Here is a 24769-nt window from a genome sequence, read left to right as displayed (position 1 = left end):
TCCATTGTGACAACATGGGCAAACCTAGAGGATATTATGTTATGTTAACTCAAATAAAACTTTATGTTAACTCAAATAAGCTAGGCACAGAAAGACACATACTGCATGATTTCACCTATATGTGGAATCAAACTCATAGAAGCAGAGAGTTTACTGATTGCCAGAGAATGGTTACCAGGGACTGGAGTATGGGGGAAATTTAAGCTCTTGGTCAAAGCATACAGAATTTTAGTTAGGTATGATGAATAAGATCTGGAGATCTAATGTTCAGCATGGTGACTATAGTTAATAAAATTGTGTTATACATTTGAGATTAGCTGAAACAGCAGATCTTTCTTAAATATTCTCAACACACCAAAAAAAATAATGATAACTATGTGAGGTAACAGATATGTTACTTAGCTTCATTGCGGTAATCATTTTGTAGTGCACGTGCAAATGGCACATCCAATGGAAGAAGAACAGCCTTTTCAGCAAATCGTGCTGGAGCAATTAAGTATCTGTATTAGTTTGTTTTCATGCTGCTGATAAAGACATACCCCAAACTGGAAACAAACAAACAAAAAAAGTTTAATTGGACTTAGAGTTCCACATGGCTGGGAGGACTCAGAATCATGGTGGGAGGCAAAAGCCTCTTCTTATATGGCGTAGGCAAGAGAAAATGAGGGAGAAGCAAAAGCCAAAATGCCTGATAAACCCATTAGATCTCGTGAGACTATTCACTATCACGAGAACAGCATGGGAAAGGCTGACCCTCATGATACAATTACCAATTTTAGGTGACACAATTCAAGCTGAGATTTGGGTAGAGGCACAGCCAAACCACATCATTCCAACCCTGGCCCCTCCAAATCTCATGTCCTTACATTTCAAAAGCAATCATGCCTTCCCAAGAGTCCCCTGAATCTTAACTCATTTCAGCATTAACCCAAAAGTCCACAGTCCAAAGTCTCATCTGAGACAAGGCAAGTCCCTTCTGCTCATGAGCCTGCAAAATCAAAAGCAATCTAGTTACTTCCTAGTTACAATAGAGATACAGATATTGGGTAAATACAGCCTTTCCAAATGGGAAAAATTGCAAGGGGTTACAGAGCCTATGCAAGTCTGAAATCCAGTGGGGCAGTTAGATTTTAAAGCTCCAAAATGATCTCCTTTGACTCCAGGTCTCACATCTGGGACACACTGATTTAAGAGGTAGGTTTCTATGGTTTTGGGCAACTCCACCTCTATGGCTTTGCAGGATACAGTCTCCCTGGCAGCTGCTTTCACAGGCTGGCATTGAGTGTCTGTGGCTTTTCCAGGCACACAATACAAGCTGTCAGTGGATCTACCATTCTGGGGTCAGGAGAATGGTGGCCCTCTTCTCACAGCTCCACTAGGCAGTGTCCAAGTAGGGACTCTGTGTGGGAGCGCCAACCCCACATTTTCCTTCTGTACTGCCCTAGCAGAGGTTTTCCATGAGGGCTTGGCCCTGCAGCAAACTTTTGCCTGGGCATCCAGGCATTTGTATACATCTTCTAAAACCTAGGCAGAGGTTCCCAAACCTCAATTCTTGACTTCTGTGCACGTGTAGGTTCAACACCACGTGAAAGCTGCCAAGGCTTGGGGCTTCCACCCTCTGAAGCTACAGCCTGAGCCCTACATTGGCCCCTTTCAGCCATAGCTGGAGCAGCTGAGACAGAGGGCACCAAGTCCCCAGGCTGCACACAGCATGAGGACCCTGGAACCAGCTCACAACACCATATTTTGCTCTTGGGCCTCTGGGCCTGTGATGGAAGGGACTACCATGAAGGTCTCTGACATAGCCTGGACACATTTTCCCCATGCTCTTGGGGATTACCATTAGGCTCCTTACTACTTATGCAAATTTCTGCAGCTGGCTTGAATTTCTCCTCAAAAAAAAAAAAATAGCTTTTTCTTTTCTACTGCATCGTCAAGCTGCACATTTTTCTGAACTTTTATGCTGTTTCCCTTTTAAAATGGAATGCTTTTAATGGCACCCAAGTCACCTTTTGAATGCTTTGCTGCTTAGAAATTTCTTCCACCAGATACCCTAAATCATCTTTCTCAAGTTCGAAGTTTCACAAATCTCTAGGGCAGGGGCAAAATGCCTCTAGTGTCATTGTTCAAACATAACAAGAGTCACCTTTGCTCCAGTTTCTGAAAAATTCCTCATATCCACCTGAGACCACCTCAGTCTGGACCTTATTGTTCATTTTACTACCAGCATTTTTGTCAAAGCCATTCAACAAGTCTCTAGGAGGTTTCAAACTTTCGCACATTTTCCTGTCTTCTTCCAAGCCCTCCAAACTGTTCCAGCTTCTGCCTGTTACCCAATTCCAAAGTCACTTCTATATTTTGGGGTATCTTCTCAGTAATGCCCCACTCCCAGTACCAATTTACTATATTAGTTCATTTTCACATTGCTGATAAAGACATAGCAGAAACTGGGAGCAAAAAAGAAGTTTTAATTGGACTTAACAGTTTCACATGGCTGGTGAGGCCTCAGAATCATGGTCGCAGGTGAAAGACTCTTCTTACGTGATGGTGGCAAGAGAAAATGAGGAATAAGCAAAAGCGGAAACCCCTGATAAACCTATCAGATCTCATGAGACTGCTCCAGAAAGATGGGCCCCTATGATTTAATTACCTCTCCCTGAGTCCCTCTCACAACATGTAGCAATTCTGGGAAATACAATTCAAGTTGAGATTTGGGTGGGGCACAGCCAAACCATATCAGTATCCACACACTGAAAAAAAGACCACTGCCTATACCTCAAACTTCATACAGAAATTCACTCAAAATTGATCGTGGAATGAAATGTAAAATGTGAAAACATTAAAATGATAGAAATTTTTGAACAGGAGAAAATCTTAAGGTCTCTGGATAGACAAAGACTTAACATCAAAAGAATGATTTATGAAAGAATACATTTCTAAATTTGACCTTATTAAAATTAAAACATTTTCTCAGTGAAAGACCCTGTTTACATTAAAACATCATGTTTCATGCTGTAAACTTTTGTCAAAAAAGAAAAAAATCAGTAAACTTAGCAAAAGATCAACACAATAGTAAATTGCTACTTGCTTTACCAATCTTTTGAGGAAAATATTTAGTCAACTACTTGTTGAGTTGGGGTCAAACTCAATCTACTATTAGATTCACTGATGCTTTATCATTTATTAATTATTAAATGGAAAATTTTAATTGTTATACTGTTAATTTTTCAATTAGTCAATTTGCTGTGAGTATAATTCTGAAATCCCTTAGCTGATAATCTGAAAATAATAAAAAATACAAATAAGAAAAAATGTATATGTATAGATGCAGGTCCTAAGATAACTAAAATATTCCTAACAAAAAAAGATTAAAATGGGGGGAATCACTCTACCCAACAGTAAAGTTTACGCTATAGTTGCTGTAATCATGATAGTGTTGGCAAAGGGACAATCACATATAACAATGGGACAGAATAGAAAATTCACATACATACAAATATGCCTGTTTTCTCACAAAATACAAAAATAATTCCATGGAGGAAGAATAGCCTTTTCAACAGATAGTATTAAAGCTATTGGGCATCCATAGACCAAAACAGAACAAAAAAAAATCCCCAAAAACCCTCAACCTAAACCTCAAACTTTATAAAATTAACTCAAAATTGATAGTTGACTGAAATGTAAAATGCAAATATTTTCAGCAAAAAATAAAAGTAGAAAATCTTCAGGTCTCAGGCTAGGAAATGACACCAAAAGCATGATTCATGAAATAAATTATTTTCTAAATTGAACCTCATCAAAAGTAAAACCTTTTCATGGTGAAAAGATAATCTACAGAGTAGAAGTATATATTTGCTGACCGCACATCTGACAAAGAACCAGTATCTAAAATATAGAAAGAACTTTCAAAACTCAAAAGTAGCAGGCAATCCATTTAGAAATGATAAAAACAGATATTTTACTGAAGGGGATCTATACACAGCAAATAAGTGCATAAAAAGGTATGCAACATCATTAGTCATTAAGAAAATACAAAATAAAACCACAATGAGGTAGACTCCACACCTATCAGAATGGTAAAATGAAAAATAATGGCAACACCAAATGTCAGGGAAGATGCAGAGAAACTGGATTATTCTTAGGTCACTGGCAGAAATATAAAATGGCGCAGATGCTCTGGAAAGCAGTTTGATACTTTATTGCAATACCCAACATGAACTTGCCATATGACCCTGTGATTGCACTCTTGGGTGTTTATCACATGTAAGTGAAAACTCATGTTCATACAAAAACCTGCACGCAAATGTTCATGGCTGCTTTCTTCATAATTGCCAAGAACTGGAAACAACCCAGATGTCCTCCAATGTGGTAATGGTTAGACAAACTGTGGTATAAATGCTATTACTCAATAATCAAAGCAGCAAACTACTAATATACACAAAAACGTGCATAAGTCTCTAAGGAGTTACATTGCATGAAAAGCCAAAGCCAAATGGCATTTTTTCATTTATACCAAACACTGAAATGACAACATTTCAGAGATGGAGTACAATTAATGGTTGCCAGTGTTGGGGACAGAGTGGCAGGCGAAGAGATGTGAAAGAAGTTGGGTGGTTATAAGAGGACAACACAAAGAATCCTTGTGGTGATGGATCTGTTCAGTATCCTTACTCTGGTGCAGATATACAAGTTTACACGTGATAAAATATTATAGAACCTAATGCACACGTATATATGGACATACACACAGAAAGATGAGTACTGAGGGGAAATGTGAATAAAATCAGCCAGCTGTATCACTGTCAATACTCTAGTTTTGATATGATATTAAACTTTTGCAGAATGCTACCATTGCGAAAACTGGTTAAAGGATCCTAGGAGATCTCTCTGCATTACTTCTTACAACTACATATGAATCTATTATTATCTCAATAAAAATGTCAATTTAATAAAGCTATTAGACAATATCATACTAAATTTTGAATCCTAGTCAAGGAGTTTAAACTCTTTTCAGTAGCCAGTAGGAGCCATAGAGGCTGGTTGAGGCTTGATTAAGAGCCGTGGATCAAAAGAACCAATATGATGACAGTGAGTGTGATGAATTAAAGGAGACGTTACTAAAGGCGGTGACTCAAAAAAACATAATCAGAGATCAAGTTAGAGGCAATACTGAAGCCAATATTGTACCCAATGAAGTGTACAACAGATCCATGCCACTGCAGCAACCACACATCCACACCAAATTCACTTTGTCCAAGTTCTTTTTCTGTAATTTACACTGTATTGGGAATCTGATTATAAAATACAGTTACTTCCAAGACTTATTCACTCTATTGAGCTCATTCTTTTATGCCATAATCTTAACATTTTGTAAAAGTAAAGACACACTTTTAGTCTTTGGTTTCAATAATTTTATAATCATATAAACGTGCATGAAATACATTTTCTAGTTGTGGTAATTGGCATTTTTGAAAAAATCATTTTAAGGTGTTTGAAGATTGAAAAATCATATATTAGACTTCTGGTTTAAGTTAATTTTAACTAAATATTTATAAAATTTTGATTAAGTAAGTTTGTAATCAATGTTTAAATGTCTGAGAAAATGTAATTTGCTAACTGAGTTCTTAGCTTTGTAGCCAGCATTAAATTTTCAGGAAATATTATTTAATGAATTTATTCATTTATGTAATTGTGCCTGAGATAAAATACAACAGGAGTAAAGCTCCTCTCCACGAACTAAAGATTCCAGAAGACCATCAGGTTGCAGATCCAGGCTCTCTCCATCATACCAGGCTGCCCTGGACAGGTTTACATCCTCTTTAAAACATCTCTGAGATGTTGGCTCCAGATCAAGGAGGAATAGGCTTACCTTATGGGATTGTCCATCCTGGACACTGTGAGGAAGGCAGCAAGGTTGGCCGTGTAGGAGGAGCACACGATGAGCGTGAAGAGCCACCAGCTGCCCATCACAATGCGCATGGCCACAGAGTTCACAGAAGATTCGCCACCTGCAGGAGGAAGACAAAATGAATTGACTGGTGGCTTCTGTTCTCCCTCCTGTGCCCAGGGAGGTGCTCTGCCCTGCAGCCAGACAGAGGCCACCACTGGGGATGGGCTGGGAACCAGGGAAGTGACCGCCAGCTTGGTCTGTGCCAATTCTGGGATAGGATTCTAAAACCATGGATCTTGCACAGGGGCAGAGGACCACAAAATATGGAAAAGTTAGGATTGGGCTTCTAGTGGTGTGAAGTTTGTCAAAACACTAAGGGTGGGGTCTGAATATCAAAATCTTTCAGTTAGGAGATTCTACCTTACAGTAGCAAGAACTTCTAGGGATGCAGCCTTATGTAAGATCCCTTTCCAATTTCAAATTCATATACAGCAGACTCTGAAATTCTGCAAATATAGAAATAACTCCTACATGAAGGTTTCCCTGGCTTTCTTTTAAACCAGAGAAATGAGATATTCCATATCACTTTTATTAATATTCAGCCCTCAGTAAATGGCTTTTTTCCCCTAGAATACTCATAAATCATGGCATAAAACTTTTCACTAGAAGTTTAGCCTCTTTGAGGCCAATTATTTCTCCTTGGCCTCTAAAGTGTCAGGAGAAGACAGCTTCTCACTGCTTATTCTCCTTACATAACCTCACAAAGCATTTGCCATGGTACAAACAGGATCAAGACTCACATTAGAAGTTTTACAGTTTGTTGCTCCAGTGAAAATGGCCCAATCCTATAACTCACTACTGGATAGAAGTACCATCCAGACCTCTCAGAGGTAGGAGAATCTGTACCTCAAGAATGGCTGGAGTACTGCTTAAATGATTTCAACACAATTGAAATTTTTCCCTATTAAGTAATCAAATTTAAGCAAAATCCACAGTTTCATTTGACAACTTCATGTGCATAGCAATTGCTCTAATGTGGGAAGGGAGAAAAGTGCAAAGCAGAACTCCAAAGTTAATTTTGTCTAAAGTGGAGCATCAGGAATTGAAGTTGAGTTCCTTATTGTTGTTTCATTTAATTTCTCTCCGATATTAATCAGGGAAATTGGGTGCAACACGATATTTGTACTGTCCTAGAGATAAGTAAAACTGTATTTGAAATGACTTTGGTAAAATGCACCTGAGAACTTGGCCAGTGAATAAGTTCTTCTAGGCCCCTAGAGCTATTCAAGGATCAGGAAACCAGAAAGGTACCTTGCTGTACGAAGGCTCCGTAGACAATCCAGATGGCGCTGTGCAGGGTGGCAGAAGCTGACGGCCTGGGCTGGGCAGCACTCTGAGCCCTCACAGCCTGTATCCTGTTCAACACAAATATCAGCACCCCAACCACAGGGATAGCTGCTGCAATGCAGGCCCACACAGCGAAATCAAATGGGGCAAAGAGGGAGAAGATGCTGATTTTCTCCTCAGGCTTCTTAATGAGAATCCCGACCGAATAGTCCATATACCGCTTGCTGAAGTCCACAACGTTCTCCCTCTCTGGGGTGATGGTGATGGCAGAGATGGCCAAATCTGCTCTCTGAAAGGCAAAGCCATCTCATCAGATGGCAGTCCTCAGCTTACTGCTGGGTTCTGCCCTGGGTCAAGGTCCAGTCCACCCTCTGCCCTTTGAGTTGCTTGATTCAGAGGAATGAATTTGAGGGCTGACACCCTGAGAGTCTGAATATTGTAAGGAAAATCCAACATTAAATCGTCTGTTACTATTTCCTTCACCTTACAAGTTTCTCTTTTCTAAAAACTTCGGGAAACCTCTTCTACAGAAAAGAGTTGAGTAAAGCATCTTCATTTCTCTATGAATTATAGATTTTCTTCACTTTGCTATTCCTCTACCAAACTTCAGCTCTTCATTTTCTTTTCCCTGTTTCCCTCTACCCACCACCAAGAAGCCCCTTCTATCTTCTTTAGGCCTGTCTGCATCCTCCCTGCATATTAAGACCACAGGCACACTCCATTTCTTCATCACACCTCTCCAGATGCTATTATCTCACATTGATCTCTCTCCTTTCTAAAACACTTCAGAAGTTACAGGGTAAGTTTGACAACTATGTTAGACCTTATTAACATATTGGCCACTGAGCGTTTTATATGTAGACTTTATGCCAGAGAGTAAAACACTGAACAAATAAAGGGTCATCTACTTATTTCTGTCTTTTACCACCCTTAATTCATGGCTTGCAGACCCACAGGTTGATTCTTCCATGGTAAAGCCATGGTGTGAAGAATCTCTCTGGACATGCCCTACTGTGACCTCAAGATTACCTTCCAAGATGTTTGTCTTCCAAGATGAACTTCATTTTAAAAACAGACAGAGATCCTATTAAGATGGATCCAGACTGTGAGAATGAACCTGCCAAGGTTGGGGTGATTATGAACTTCGTGTCTGGATGGGTGGATGCCAGGTGATAATGGGGCCTAGAGTCCTCCTTTAGTCCCAAGAGCACTGAAAGGCAGTCGTCGTGATCTTGGCTCTTGGACCTCCAAGTGAGAGGCATCAGATGAACCAGTCTCTTTTAGAATGACCAATAGTGACAACTGATCCAACCGCCATGCTCAAATTGGGGAAACACACATGGAAGAAGTTTTTTAAGGTTTAATGTATGGGCTATGGACAGATATACTGATGTCCTGAACTGAAATCTAATACTATATCTTGAGTAAAGACAGAAAATGTGGAGGTGACCTTATCAACACTCTCCTCTTACACTTGTGCCACTGCATCTCTGGTTCTTGCCTCTCTTCTACAAACCCTGACATCTAAGGACAATTTTTAGAATTAGGAAAGTTCGGAGCATATTTAAGAGCTTAAAAAGAGATTTAGTGGAGCAGGATAGGCTTACAACACAGAATGAAGAGAAACTAATTTATGAAGCAAGGTTCAAAGAAGGCATAAAGGAATCAACTCATGACACAGGTGAAGGGGCTGACCTACGACAGTGGCAGAGACTGACAGGGGACACGGGACACTCCCCTCTGTGGGAGATAACAGGTGCCTGCAGATGTAAATTTCATAAGAATTAGAAGCACAATTTTATGTCCCAAAGTCTCAGTTTATTTCCCCCATATAGAAGGGCAATCATTTTTTAGTTGGGAAGGATTCTTAGGTAGCTCAAGAAGAAAGGTAGACTTTTCAAACAGTCTCCAAGAGACACATCCAAGGATCCCAACAAAAGACAAGTTAAAAGATTCTGGCAGTACTGAAAGGCCCAGCTGATTTTGGAGACCACGCAGGGTTTCCACAGAAATCTGGACAGATTTGCAATTTTCTTCTCTAATTGAGTGCAGCAACCTGGATTTAAGAAGATAGATAATAGAATCAATTCAGGCTTAGGGTACAACAAAAAATCAAGAACAGAGGGAGTCACAGGGATGAGGGGAGCAGGAGTTTGTCTGAACACCCAAGGAGGACGCAGTATCAGAAAGGTACAGAAGCTGCAGAGAAGGATGGACCTCAAATACACACACTACATGGAAAGAATCAGACAAAAAAGACCACATCTTGTATGACTCCATTTATACAAAATGTTCACTGGAGCAACTCTATGAGATAGAAAGTATATTAATGGTTGCCTAGGGCTGGGGGTGGGAATGGCATTAACTATAAGGTATGAAAGGGACAAAGAAGGTCATTACATAATGGTAAAAGGATAGATACAACAAGAAGAGCTAACAATCCTAAATATATATGGACCCAATACAGGAGCACCCATATATATAAGGCAAGTTCTTAATGACTTACAATGAGACTTAGACTCCCACACAATAATAGTGGGAGACTTTAACACTCCACTGTCAATATTAGACAGATCAACCCGACAGAAAATTAACAAGGATATCCAGGGCTTGAACTCAGACCTGGAACAAGCAAACCTGATAGACATTTACAGAACTCTCCACCCCAAATCCACAGAACATACATTCTTTTCAGCACCACATCATACCTACTCTAAAATTGACCACATAATAGGAAGTAAAGCACCCCTCAGCAAATGCAAAACAACTGAAATCATAACAAACAGTCTCTCAGACCATAGTGCAATCAAGATAGAACTCAGAATTCAGAAACCAACCCAGAACAGCACAGCTTCATGGAAACTGAACAACTGGCTCTTGAATGTTGACTGGATAAACAAGGAAATGAGGGCAGAAATAAAGAAGTTCTTTGAAACCAACGAGAATGAAGACACAACATACCAGAATCTCTGGGACACATTTAAAGCAGTCTCTAGAGGAAAATATATAGCAATAAGTGCCCATATGAGAAGAATGGAGAGATCCAAAGTTGACACCCTATCGTCAAAATTGAAAGAGCTAGAGGACCAAGATCAAAAAAACTCAAAACCTACCAGAAGACAAGAAATAACTAAGATCAGAGTAGAACTGAAGGAGATAGAGACACGAAAAACCCTTCAAAAAATCAACAAATCCAAGAGCTGGTTTCTTGAAAAGATCAACAAAATAGGCAGACCACTAGCCAAACTGATAAAAAAGAAAAGAGAACAACCAAATAGATGCAATAAAAAACAATAAAGGGGAAATCACCACAGATTCCACAGAAATTCAAACCATCATCAGAGAATATTACAAACAACTCTATGCACATAAACTAGTAAACCTGGAAGAAATGGACAAATTCCTGAACATCTGTGTCCTCCCAAGCCTAAACCAGGAGGAAGTTGAAACTATGAATAGACCAGTAACAAGGTCTGAAGTCGAGGTAGCAATTAAGAGTCTACCACACAAAAAAAGCCCAGGTCCAGATGGGTTCACAGCCGAATTCTACCAGACACACAAAGAGGAGCTGGTACCATTCCTTCTGAAACTTCCAAATAATCCAAAAAGAGGGAATCCTTCCCAAATCATTTTATGAGACCAACATCATGCTGATACCAAAACCCGGCAGAGACTCAACAAGAAAATAAAACTTCAGGCCAATATCGATGATTAACATAGATGCAAAAATCTTCAATAAAATATTGGCAAGCTGATTGCAACAGCACATCAAAAAACTTATCCATCATGATCAAGTAGGATTCATCCCGGGGATGCAAGGCTGGTTCTACATACGCAAGTCTATAAACGTAATTCACCACATAAACAGAACCAAAAACAAAAACCAGATGATTATCTCAATTGATGCAGAGAAGACCTTCGACAAAAGTCAACAGCCCTTTATGCTAAAAACCCTCAATAACCTCGGTATCGATGGAACATATCTCAAAGTAATAAAAGCTATTTACAACAAACCAACAGCCAATATCATACTGAATGGGCAAAAACTGGAAGCATTCCCTTTGAAATCCGGCACTAGACAAGGATGCCCTCTCTCACCACTCCTATTCAATATAGTACTGGAAGTTCTAGCCAGAGCAATCAGGCAAGAAAAAGAAATAAGGAATATTCGAATAGGAAAGGTGGAAGCTAAAATGTCTCTATTTGCAGACGACATGATGGTATAACTAGAAGACCCCATTGCCTCAGCCCAAAACCTCCTGAAACTGATAAGCAAGTTGAGCAAAGTCTCAGGATATAAAATAAATGTGCAAAAATCTCAAGCATTCCTATACACCAATAACAGACTTAAAGAGAGCCAAATCAAGAACAAACTGCCATTCACAATTGCTACAAAGAGAATAAAATACCTAGGAATACAACTAACAAGGAATGTAATGGACCTCTTCAAGGAAAACTATAAATCACTGCTCAATGAAATAAGAGAGGATACAAACAGATGGAGAAACATTCCATGTTCATAGTTAGGAAGAATTAATATCATGAAAATGGCTATACTGCCCAAAGTAATTTACAGAATCAACGCTATCCCCATCAAGCTACCATTGACTTTCTTCACAGAACTGGAAAAAACCACCATGAACTTCATACGGAACCAAAAGAGAGCCCGCATAGCCAAGTCAATTCTAAGCAAAAAGAACACAGTGGGGGGCATCACACTACCAGACTTCAAACTATACTACAAGTCTACAGTAATCAAAACAGCATGGTACGGGTACCAAAACAGAGATATAGACCAATGGAACAGAGGCATCGGAGGCAACACAACATATCTACAACCATACAAGCTTTGATAAACCTGACAAAAACAAGCAATGAGGAAATGATTCCCTGTTTAATAAATGGTGTTGGGAAAACTGGCTAGCCATGTGCAGAAAGCAGAAACTGGACCCCTTCCTGACACCTTACACTAAAATTAACTCCAGGTGGATTAAAGACTTAAACATAAGACCTGGCACCATAAAAACCCTAGAAGAAAATCTAGGCAAAACCATTCAGGACATAGGAGTAGGCAAGGACTTCATGACTGAAACATCAAAAGCATTGGCAGCAAAAGCCAAAATAAAGAAATGGGACCTAATCAAACTCCACAGCTTCTACACAGCAAAAGAAACAGTCACTAGAGTGAATCGGCAACCAACAGAATGGGAAAACCATTTTGCAGTTTACCCATCTGGCAAGAGCTGATATCCAGAATTTACAAAGAACTCAAACAGATTTACAGGAAAAAAAACAAACAAGCCCATTCAAAAACAGACAAAGGATATGAACAGACACTTTACAAAAGAAGACATACATGAGGCCAACAAACATATGAAAAAATGCTCATCATCACTGGTCATTAGAGCGATGCAAATCAAAACCACATTGAGATACCATCTCACGCCAGTTAGAATGGCGATCATTAAAAAATCTGGAGACAACAGATGCTGGAGAGGATGTGGAGAAATAGGAACACTTTTACACTGTTGGTGGGAGTGTAAATTAGTTCAACCATTGTGGAAGACAGTGTGGCAATTCCTCAAGGCCTTAGAAACAGAAATTCCATTTGACTCCCAAAATAGGATTGCTGAGTCAAATCCAAATTTGGATATAATCAAATTTGTATATAATCCCATTTGGGTATATATCCAAAGGACTATAAATCGTTCTACTATAAGGACACATGCACATGAATGTTCATTGCAGCACTGTTTACAATAGCAAAGACCTGGAACCAACCCAAATGCCCATTGATGATAGACTGGACTGGGAAAATGTGGCACATATACACCATGAAATATTATGCAGCAATCAAAAATGAGTTCGCGTCCTTTGTAGGGACATGGTTGAAACTGGAGAACATCATTCTCAGCAAACTGACACAAGAACAGAAAATGAAATACCGCATATTCTCACTCATAGGCAGGTGAGGAAAAATGAGAACACATGGACATAGAGAAGGGAGTACTACACACTGGGGTCTATTGGGGGGAATAGAGGAGGGACAACAGTGGGGGAGCTGGGGAGGGATAGCCGGGGGAGAAATGCCAAATGTGGGTGAAGGGGAGGAAGGCAGCAGAACACACCGCCATGTGTGTACCTATGCAACTGTCTTGCACGTTCTGCACATGTACCCCAAAACCTAAAATGCAATTAAAAAAAACTTAAAAACTATGACCTCAAAAAAAAAATAAAATAAAACAAGAGAGATCTCAATGGGGTGATGGAAGTATTCTAAAACTAGATGATAAAGAAGTTTGCACAACCAGTACCTTTGCTAACAATCACTGAATTGTGTATCTAAAATGGGTAAATTTTATAGTACGTGAATTTTACCACAATAAAGCTTTTTAAAAATGAGACTAATACAAATTGGAGGAATGGCAAGCCTAGTGTTGGCCTTTACAGATTGAAAAAGCAAAGGGCATGTGTTTTAAGAGTAAAGGTTCAAAGGAGTCGGAAGGACAACATGTTGTGGTCATGCAGTGGGCTAGTGATGGTGACATGTAAGATGCTAACAAGATGCATGGGGGTGAGCGCTGGAGTGGAGCACAGGAAAGATCCCAGGAGGTGAGGAGGTGAAAACACTGGCAGTCCAGGGTTGTCCACAGGGATGTCAGAAATTGTCAGAACGGTGGCAGCAGTAATAATGGAGACAAAGGACTTGAGAGTCAGATGCCACTATGATGAGGAAATGACCCAGTGGTCATGAAATGACAAGAATGGGGACATGGTAAGTTGGCCTCATGCCATGAGTTTCAATGAGGATGCAGTTTCTATGGGTGGAAAGAAGAGTGCAATTTAAATGAGTATGAGGACTTGGGAGGTGCCACACCACCAATATGTAGCAATGTAGACATACACACCTGTGTATGTATATCCTACCTGTGGTCTATGAGGGATAGGAGAATGAGCATTCACCAGCGCCTCTGATGGCAACTAGGTTTTTGCTTCACCCCAAATGTAGGCTACATTCCTTGAAGGGTGTGCTACAGAGTAGGAATAGTGGATAGACTTCAAAGGAGTAACAGCAATGGGTAGGGAGGTAACACAGAGTGTCAGGGATGAGGAGATACAAGAGCAGAAATGGATGTAGCAGGGGTTTGAGGACAAAAGAGCCTTTGTGTGTGGAGAACTGTAACTGTGGTCTGTTTAGCTGGTCCCAAGGTTTCCACTGTGCAATTGGTCAAGTTTAGATATTGCCCCAGAGGAAGACTAGGGTGCCCCTCCCCTGGAGCTGCTGTGGGGACCTACCTTGCTGATGAGCTCCCCGATCATCCCGTTCCAGGAGGTGTTATGGAGCTGGTGACCGTACCTGCCATCAGGGGCTTGGTAAATCTCATATTTGAAGCCCAGAGCCTTGGCCAGTGCATCCAGGACATCTATGGAGAACCCTTTGTAGCGCTTGGGCTGTCCTAAGATGTTCTCAGCTACCATCACGAAAGGCTCTTCCTGGGGACAACAGAATGAAGGTTCTCTAATTAAATAACAGGTTCATCAACACTATTTCCAGGGCAATGTTAGAGAGAAAGATCGGATTAGAACATTTGCAGTTACCCGATTTAGGACAGGAGGCTCCACTTCTCTGCCCTTTTCTATAGCAGTTTATGGACACTCAAGGAACAGTGCACAGGATGATCACTCCAATCAGTAGGTCCACACAGAGGAGTCTCTACTCCTGTGTTATGTTATCCCAGGATAACATATTATTCATTTGTCCTGTGTTATGTTATCCCAGGCTCTGCCCCAACCCCCAGCTCCCTGAATGACCTGGTTTCTTTCCCTTCCTCCATTTGTCACATCCATGCAGAACTAGGATCATGTCTTTAGAATACGCCAAAACTATATGAGGCCCACATAAGACACATCAAACTTTTCATCCAGAATAATAAAGTGTCTGTAAGGTTCTGTGATACTAGATTGAGAGAAAAAGCATTATATTGACTGGACTATACTAGAAAGTGGATATGGATTAATTAGCCAAGACCAGATCAGAAGCCAAAGGGTAGGATAGAATTCAGACCCAGAGTTCCAAGTTCAAAGTCATGCCATGCTCACATGTTGTGCTACGCCACATGTGAGCAAGGTGGTCATCTAGAAAACACCTCAGCGCTCCCCACTATTCCCCTTCGTTCTTGTGTGAAACTCAACAAGAAGCCTTTGGCAAACAGCTCCAGCTCATTAATTTAGTTGTGTTGGGCAACAGGGTGTAAAGCTTATTTGTGGTGTGTATACAGGGAATGCAGAAATACTGCTTTTGAAGGTTTCTGAGCCAAGGGAATGTTAGTGTCTGTTGGGAAAGAGGGGACATTTGGCATGTGTGACCCAGCCAATCAGAGGCAAATGTATAATGTCTCCTGCAGTTTTTATTAAAATGTGAAAAAGCCAACTGAAAGGAAGACAGTATTAAGGTCTCTTACAAATGCAAAAGTCGGTGATTCCAGGACACCCATGGAGAAAATCTGCAACTACCAAATGCTCTTCATTCTGAACTTGTGTCACCTGAGCCCATCAGTGGTGTTGGGTGCTAGGAGAATGTCCTCCTCCAGCATCTTTCTTGGGGCTCTGGCTACAATAACAGCTCTCCCAAGGACCAGTAGTGGGTCAAGATCCAGTTTACATCCAAGAACAAATGGAGCAGCTGGGCCCCTTCTGGTCCTCAGAGGAGGCTGTGGATAAGAAGTCCTTTTCTAGAGCAGCTCAGGACTTCCTATGGAAAGCCCAGAGGCCCTGGGACAGAAACTTCAATCTCACTCTTCCTTTCATTGTTCACACAATTATTTGAATAAAAGGCCTTATGAAAGCTCACAATATTCCTAAAAACTCTCTTCTCCCTAAACCCAGAATTAAACAAAAAGCAGCCTCTGATTCAACAGCCTGGATGATGCAGCTCCCAGAATGTCCCCATGATCCTACCAAGACAGTCACCACTTTGAGAGTCAATCCTTGGAGGCGGCTGCCCATAGGCCTCTCTTGCAAGCTGCCATTTAAGCCTTTCTCTGAGTCCCACGTCGCCAGCTGTGGAGGAAAAATAATGATTGTAAGGGATGGAACTGGCACTTGTGCATGCCTTAGGAACTCATCACCTGTACTGGGATCCTGAATTAGGCAGGTAGGTGAATAGTAGTCCTGGGGTTCCCAGAGACCCATAGCCAGTTTAAAACCCTAGAGAATAGATATGTGACAGACAGAGTTACACATCCTCCCTCAGCTCACCTGGATCGCTAGAGTTCAGCACAGCCCTAAAATGAAACCAGCTGGTGAGAACTTGTCTCTAGAACAAATATTCATGTTCAGTTTTATTCTGTTCACCCACGGAGGCCATGTCACTGTGATGCCTGCAAAGTACCCTCTTTCATTAATTACTCCTTTGACTTGCCCAGGCCACAAGGCCCTTGAGTTCCGCCATTGCTCCCTCCATGGGTAAGATGAGGCTCAGCACTAAAGCAAGTAGCAAACACCCAAGTGCATAGCTTGCCTTGCACCCCAGTGCCTATTGCAAGCAGGATCAAGAGCTTCCTGCTTTCACTGTGGTGCCAGCTCCATCATTTTCCTTGATAGGCAGGTAGAGGTTGATGGCACAGTAAATGTGCTCTGAATCTGCTACATTCTCCTAAGTCTGCAGGGTATATCCAATAGCTAGATGCATCTCTGACAGTCACCCTAAATTGGTCAAGAAGACCCCCACCTTGGCTCAGAAAAAATGAGGAGACACAGCTGTTCATGAGACTGCTTTCCCTCCCTGCATCCTTGCAGGTCTGTACAATGACAAAACTTTTGTCTGGGAAATGATTCCACCTATTAATGGGGAAGATATGACAAAATGCAGATACCCAGCCCCATCTCAAGTCAACTAAATCAGGACCTCAGGGCCTGAGCATAGAAAGTGTTAACGCTTCCCAAGTGCTCCTGATATTACAGCCTAAGTTGAGAATCCCTGCTCTTCTAGGTCACTGGGCCTCTAACTTGGCTGCATATTAGTATCTCTTAAGGGGGCTTTATAAGAATATGTACTGAAAGTTGGTCCCTACCCCCAGAGACTCTTATTTAATTGGTCTGTAGTGAACTAGAGATGGATATTTTAGCTCCCCAGGTGATTCTAATGCACAGTCAGAATTGTGAACCACTGCTGTAGATTAAAGCCATGACACTCAAACTATGATATCCACACAAATCACCGAGGGATTCTGTATGCACTTTCTGATTCTGGGGCCTAAGATTATTCATGTCTAACAAGCTCCCAGGTGGTGCAGTTGCTGCTGGTGATCCATGGACCACCATTAAATAGCAGGGCGCTAAAGGATCAAACTGCCACAGGCACTATATACTGTTGTCAGGGAAAAATCCATAAGATCCCCTAGTTAACCAGAGGAGAAGAACTCCAGTGGAAAAGTGCTACCGGGGGACCTAAAGGAAATACCACTTGTTCCACTTAAGAATGATTCTACTCCCTCGGCATTTCCCATGGCCCTGTCATCTGCAGCAGGGTCTGCACACTGAGCCCTGACTATAAGGCTATAGAACCTGAGAGGCCAATCCTCCTGGAAGAGACTACAACTCTGAGATCTAAAGTAAAACCATCAGAATAAGAGAGGAGTTCTAGAGCCAGTTTTAAAGGAACCTGAAATCTCCTGTTGTCACTTTGGATGTGATGCCCAAGACCCATTCCATCTTAAATAATAGGATGCCTTGGAGTGACGAATAAACAAATTAGTGAATAGCTTGGCCATGTACCCTAAAGAAACCCCACTCCCACCACCAGCACTAATTGATTTGGGGGCATTGAGGTAAAGAACAAGTGAAGATCTACCCAAAATTCTGCTTAAAGACCTTGAAGATACCAAAATACCACACTTTGAGAAATAGTAGTTTTAAAAAAAAATCAAAAATCATGGCTATTTCTCCATTGGGTCTTAAGAAATAGGCTGGGAGCTATGGCACATGCCTGTAATCCTAGCACTTTGGGAGGCCAAAGTGGGTGGGTCACTTGAGTCCAGGAGTTCAAAATCAGCCTGGGCAATATGGTGAAATGTTGCCTCTATAAAAAATAAAGGAAATTAACTAGGTGTGGTGGCATACACCTGTAATCCAAGCGAGTTAGGAGGCTGAGATGGGAGGATCAATTGAGACCAGGAGGTCAAGACCTCAGTGAGCTGTGATTGTGCCACTGCATTCCAGACTAGGCAACAAAGTGAGACCCTGCCCCCCCCAAAAAAAAGAGAAAGAAAAAGAAAGGAGAGAAAGAGAGAGAGCGAGAGAATGAAAAAAAGAGAAAGAAAGAAAGAAGAAAAAGAGAAGAAATAAATTGCATTATGATGCAGAATCGGTTCCTTCAGCTGTATTAAAATACTTGTGAGAGGGAAGAGGACAAATTCAGACAAATGGGGCCAAGGGGTTCATTGCCTACATTATTTGGATGTTCTACCACGGACTCGCTGGGGCAGGAATGGGTGTTTATTTGGAATGCCTGCATCTGCACTCCCATAACTGCTTAGCCCAGGCACTGGAGCTGCTTAGCCCTGATGTGTGTGCTGGTACTTCTCCTGGTTGAGGGTGGAGATACAGAGGTCTTCTTGACCATCCCAATGACTCATAGAGTCATAATCAAAGTCATCTTGTCCTAGTGATGATGCAATCATTCCAGACACTCCATATTCTGTCCTGCACCAGGACCCAGATTCCTAACATCTGCTGCCAAACCTTCCTGGCACGGTGAAGGGGCATCTTCATTCTCTACTGTCCTGGCTTGCATAAGCATTCAAAATGGGGCTCTGTGCATCTTGACCAACCAGGCTTTACCTGTTTTTCTACTGGGATTGTAATCAGAAAGTAGAATGTAGGATGGAGGCAAGAAGAAACAGTTGGGATGAAGCTCTGAACATCATTCTCTGCTTCTGGCCCACTGCTTTACTCCAGGAAGTACCGCCTCAGTCCCCGATACCTTTGCAACAGTTTCTCATTGGTTTCATGACTCCCAACCTGTTTTTCTTGTAGCTCATCCTTCAGTATGCAGGTGGGTACCCTTACAACAAATAAACTCAATATGAACTGTATTAATTAAAGTATCCTAATGAATTCCTTTTTTCCTACAGAATAAAACCTAAGATTTTAAAGCTTGGCCTAAAAGAAAAGCGTTCCTCATCCAGAGCCAATCCTGACTCAGCCTCACTTTAGTTTATGTAGTCACAGTATATATACTACAATCTCCCAAGTCCCTCCTCCTTTCTCAGGCACATCATGTTCCCTCCTGATCTTCGTATCTAGTTTTTTTTCTGCCTGGAATGTCCTTTCTCTTCTTCTGGGTCTGGTAAACTCTTGTTTGTTGAAATAAGATTTCATTTTAGAATAGTTCTAGATTTACAGACAAGTTGTAGACATTGTGCAGAGAATATCAATAGATCCCACACCCAGTTTTTCCCATTGTTAAAATCTAACATAAGAATGACACATTTATCACAACCAACGAATGTTTAGCCCAAGATCCCTGATGTATGCAAATCTGCAATAGAAATGATCTCCAGTTCCTTCAACTCTTGGCCTAAGTCTGTGAGTCAGCTGTGGCATCGGGGTTTCTTGCCATGTTCTCTGGGGTCAAAACCCTGTTCTCATAAGCTGTCCAGAGCCTCTGGCTCTTGAGCTCGACCTGGGCTTGCTTATTCCCATCTCAGGATCTCCAAGCTTGCCTCAAATTCCAGGATCTCCCCTCTTACATCAACATCTATAACGGGGGAAGAAGATGGGAACTTGGAGGTGTAAACTCAGCAGACATTCATGAGTCAGTAGACCTGTGTTCTAATTGTTCTTACCACTTATCTGAGTGACCTCAGACAGCACTTAACAGCATAGTGCTTGAAACACAGAGAAAGTCCACAAGTATTTTTTCAATAAAATTAACGTCACTGAGATCCCACTTTTTTTCTATACTTTTTTTTTTTGTGGGATGTGGGGGACAGGATCTCACCCTGTTGCCCAGGATAGAATGCAGTGGTGCAATCATGGCTCACTGCATCCTCCGTCTCCTGGGCTCAAGTGATCCTCCCACCTCAACTTCCCGAGTAGCTGGGACTACAGGAGTGCACCACTACATCCTGCTAATTTTTCTGTATTTTTTTGAGGAGACGAGGTTTTGCCATGTTTGTCCAGGCTGGTCTCAAACTCTGAGCTCAAGGGATCCACTGGCCTCAACATCCCAAAGTGCTGGGATTACAGGCATGAGCCACCGTGCCCAGCTCATTCCATTTTCTTATCTATGAAATAGAAAATAAAAACCTTTCTTACCTACCAAATTGAGGGGCTGTTCAAAGAAGAAAATTACCTTGAAATAATCTGTTATAAAATAGCTTAATAAGAATCACAAAGTAAAGAACCAGATATAAAACTGTGTAAAACATGACCTCAACTAACACAAGAACAGAAAACCAAACCCACATTTTCTCACTTATAAGTGAGAGTTGAACAATGAGAATACATGGACACAGAAAGGGGAACATCACACATCCGGACCTATTGGGGGGCGGGGGGATGGGGAGGGATAGCATTAGGAGAAATATATAATGTAGATGACTGGTTGATGGGTGCAGCAAACCAATATGGCACGTGTATACCTATATAACAAACCTGCACATTCTGCACATGTATCCCAGAACTTAAAGCATAATAATAATAATAATAAAGCAGTGGTAAAAATGGGAAACAATATGTTAAAATGTCATGCGTGATATATGTATTACATATAGGTGGTTGAATTATAAGTAATCATTATTATCTTCTTTATCCTCTTCCTGATTTTACAGGATTTAACTACTCTAATCATAGTAAAATAAGAAGTAATATAAGCTTTTGATGAAAATAACTAGCACAGAGAAAACTGAATGATGGGAGAGCAATTGGAGTCAAATTATCTGTCAGTATGTCAAAGCCAGTCTGAGAGTCAGAACACAATAAATCAGTGCTTTAGTCTAGGGGTGCCTCATCTCCTAGAAGGGACACATGGCTAGTTTGACCAGCACAGCATCTCATATTCTAGGACCTCTCCAAGATGGTGAGAGGTCTGTAAACTGTTGGGTTGGGAGATAGGAACTGGCCACAGCTGAGGCCCAGATCCAAGAAGATAAGCAATCCAAGTGATCTTTCTCCACTGAGAAAGAGGAGCAGCTCCAAATAATCTTAGTTAATGTTCAGACAACCTTAATACAAGAAAGCCATGTAAATTAAAATGGAATTTCATGAAGGAAAAAAATCATTCTAAGGCCATTATCATGCTTATCTCTTCATCTAAAAGTGGTTAGGACTTAAAAGTATTTTTGTTTTGTTTTGCGTTAGTGCAGACTTCTCTCTCCCTGGGCTCTAGGCATCCTGTGCCCTGGCAGAGCAAGGAAAAAATACTTCAAAGCAAAAAATGAAAATTCTGCCTTTCAAACACATCAAAGTGCAACTATGTTCCAGGATTCAGGATCCTTCATACTGGGTAGGAAACTTTATTATTCCCTCACATCAGACAGAAGCCAAGTGCTCCAGGCTGAGTGCATCTCCCCATTTCCACAAAACCCTGTGCTCTTGCCCAAATCTTAAGACGAGAGTGGTAAACCTCTGCCATTGCTGGGCAAGGCCATCCATCTGACATCCAAAATATAAGGTCAGAACATAGAAAAGCACAGTTCACATGAAATAATCCAGAGGAATTTTTTTAAACAAATGAAGGCTTCCAATGGATCACCAGCCTTGTAATCAACCAAGATTAGGAGAGACTTGCATCCCACCCCCATCCTGAAGGTGCCTGGTGCTCCCCACTCCAAATGCTCAGGAAAATGTTTCAGTCAATAAAAGCCAAATGGGGCCAATGGGCTTGATAAATGAGAAGCCAGGAAAACCTTTACCCAAAGAAGTCCCGACACTTAGTCATACTGCTCCAGACCATTTCATTTGTACATGAGTGCGTCTACTCTGACTTCCCCTTGTATTTTGCAGACAGAATTTTGTTTACAGGATCGATGAATTTATGGCCGTAGACACCCACTTTTGACAGCTGACCTGTCAAGATCAGTGCCTGAAAAACTAATTTCCAGCACTATTAAACAAAACTACTGCTGCTATTTGATAAGACAGCTATGGTTTTCATTCATTTCTGAGATCTCCTCTACCCAAACCAGAAATGGGGATGGAGCCAGAGGTTACAGCACAATCATCACTTGAAAGGAGATATATGGTCTCAAGATCTGATTATGACAAACAACTGTGCAAGAGATCAGCCAATTGGAGAATATATTTCACAAACCACTGGTCTCAGGAAAATATATTTCCCAAGTCAACACGGGTGTTTCTTCAAGTTAGTGTTTCTGAGTTGTAAAATGTGGGGATTTGGGACTTTGTGATCCTATCCTTAATAAACGCAGGGTTATTAGCCCTAAATGGGACAGGTATCCTTTGGAAGATTGGGCTTTGTGATCTGTAGCCTAGTTATAAAGATGTCTTAAAGTGTCATTCTCTTTTCATGCGGAGGAAGAATAGAAAGGGGTGGCAATCTAACTGTTTTACAGCCCAGAGACAGAATATAACCAATTTCATATACAGAGCATTGTAAATTCCTGTGAAGGGAGAGAGGGAGGGAAAACTGAGAAAGAGGGGGAGGGAAATAACCTCAAGTATCGTGTTTAATAATATCCAACAAGACAATGGATCAATAAGCTATACTGTCACAATTTTATAGCTCAGTGACAAATACTTTGTTAGTAAGTTTGTCTCAAGGTAGTATTAGAAAGCAAGAGGTGAAGATTTTATGGCCATGTTTATCTACCTCACAACCAGATCTGAAATACCCTAAAAGCTGTGTTCTCATCAACCAGTGGCTGCCATCATCTGAATACAGATGGCCCCAGCCTCAGTGATGATGGCCATAGTGGGTCTGTCATTATGTCAGTGCATGAGCTTTTCTAAAACAGTAAGTCATCCATTAGGGTTTTTTTTCTTTGTTTACTTTTATTGGAATTAAACCTTTATTGGAAAGCAAATGGGCTCAGAGTATATCTCAAATGATCACAGCCTTAAATAGGGGTGAGGTGAAAGGAAACTTAGTATCTTGAATGAGCTTGAATTGGATATTCGGCCAGCACTAATATCAGATAATCCATTGCAGGTCTTAACCTTCAGCTAAATACAGGAACAGCATTCTTAGATACAAACACAGTACCTTGGAACGAAAGTGTAAACATCTGAGAGTAAAATATTAATATTGGTAGCCAGGATTCCTGAAGTAAGGTATAACTTGAGAGTTCATTTTGGGAATCCAAGCATATCATAGCCAATGAGCCTGGGCCTTGGAGGGTATGAATCACAGGAGCTGGTAGTCAGAGCTGAGTTAATACACCCACTGAGGAAGGGGCTAGGACCACTTTTGAGTATCTCAGCCATGACGTATAGGAAGGAGTGAAGTTGTAGCTTCCACTACCTTAAAGCCCAGGCCATGAAGGTCTCAGTGGGCTCACATAAGTTAAAAGGACTAACCAACTCCAATACTGCCAGCAATGGAGTCTTTTGTCACGTTAAGAGTGAGGATAGAGGCAGGCAGCTCCACTTCTGCTTAAGATATAAAAAGGAGCAAGAGGATTTTAGAACAACAGCAACAGTAAAGCTAATCAACTAAACACACACACACACACACACACACACATAAAGTTAGACTATAAGAAACTTGTGGTCACAAAATCACCCTTTGAACTGAATTTCAAATGGTAGGAAATTCCTCCAAGGAGAGAAAGAATGCAAGAAGTGTTTCTGCTCTGTGAGCAAGCATGGAGCAAAAACAGGTGGCAGTTATAAAAATGGGTAAGAAAAAAAACCCTGAAATTTGAATAATCTTTTTTTTTTGACATGGATTCCCACTTTATCACTCAGGTTGGAGTGCAATGGCATGGTCTTTGCTCACCGCAACCTCGGCCTCCCAGACTCAAATGATTCTCCTGCCTCAGACTCCCGAGTAGCTGGGAATACAGGCACATGCCACCATACCTAGCTAAGTTTTGCATTTTTAGTAGAGACAGGGTTTCACTATGTTGGCCAGGCTGGTCTCGAACTCCTGACCTCATGATCTGCCCACCTCGGCCTCCCAAAATGCTGGGATTACAGGCATGAGCCAACACGCCCAGCTAATTTTAACAATCTTAAAGGTCAAGTGTGGGCCAGCATGACAATCAGGATCCCCAAGCCCTAGACTCAAGGGAGGTCATATCTACTCATTGGCCCTTCTCCACCAAACCTCCACCAAAAAAAGAATATAAGCTACCCTCCAAAAGTTATAGGAAAATATCAGAGATGTGTGTACCAAATAAAGGATATGTATTAGGTACACATTAAGAAAATTTATAAACAATTCATTTTTAAAAATAGAGAAAGGACTTATTTTTTCAAAGGAGAAGACATGTGAGAGGCCAATATGCATCATCATGAGTCATCAGGGAAATGCAAAGAAAGGTCACAAGTCAGTACACTAAACCT

At 41.1% G+C, this 24769-nt stretch overlaps 1 protein-coding gene across 8 annotated transcripts in view; it reads right to left on the bottom strand.

Annotated features, from left to right (window-relative positions):
- The window catches only part of GRID1 (glutamate ionotropic receptor delta type subunit 1), an 806979-nt gene that overhangs the window by 126680 nt on the left and 655530 nt on the right, over positions 1–24769 (bottom strand). For all 8 annotated transcript variants that reach the window (XM_078345425.1, XM_035267800.3, XM_035267801.3 and 5 more), the window contains 4 exons: positions 16196–16297; positions 14534–14731; positions 7202–7526; positions 5870–6008 (listed from right to left, as the gene is read on the bottom strand). In XM_078345425.1, the coding sequence (XP_078201551.1) occupies positions 5870–6008; positions 7202–7526; positions 14534–14731; positions 16196–16297 (764 nt within the window). The remainder of the gene's footprint in view (positions 1–5869; positions 6009–7201; positions 7527–14533; positions 14732–16195; positions 16298–24769) is intronic.

Source organism: Callithrix jacchus, chromosome 12, assembly GCF_049354715.1.
Source record: "Callithrix jacchus isolate 240 chromosome 12, calJac240_pri, whole genome shotgun sequence".
In the NCBI taxonomy this organism is placed as follows: domain Eukaryota; kingdom Metazoa; phylum Chordata; class Mammalia; order Primates; family Cebidae; genus Callithrix; species Callithrix jacchus.
The sequence above is the reverse complement of the archived record's forward strand: the minus strand, read 5'-3'. Positions and strand labels throughout refer to the sequence as shown.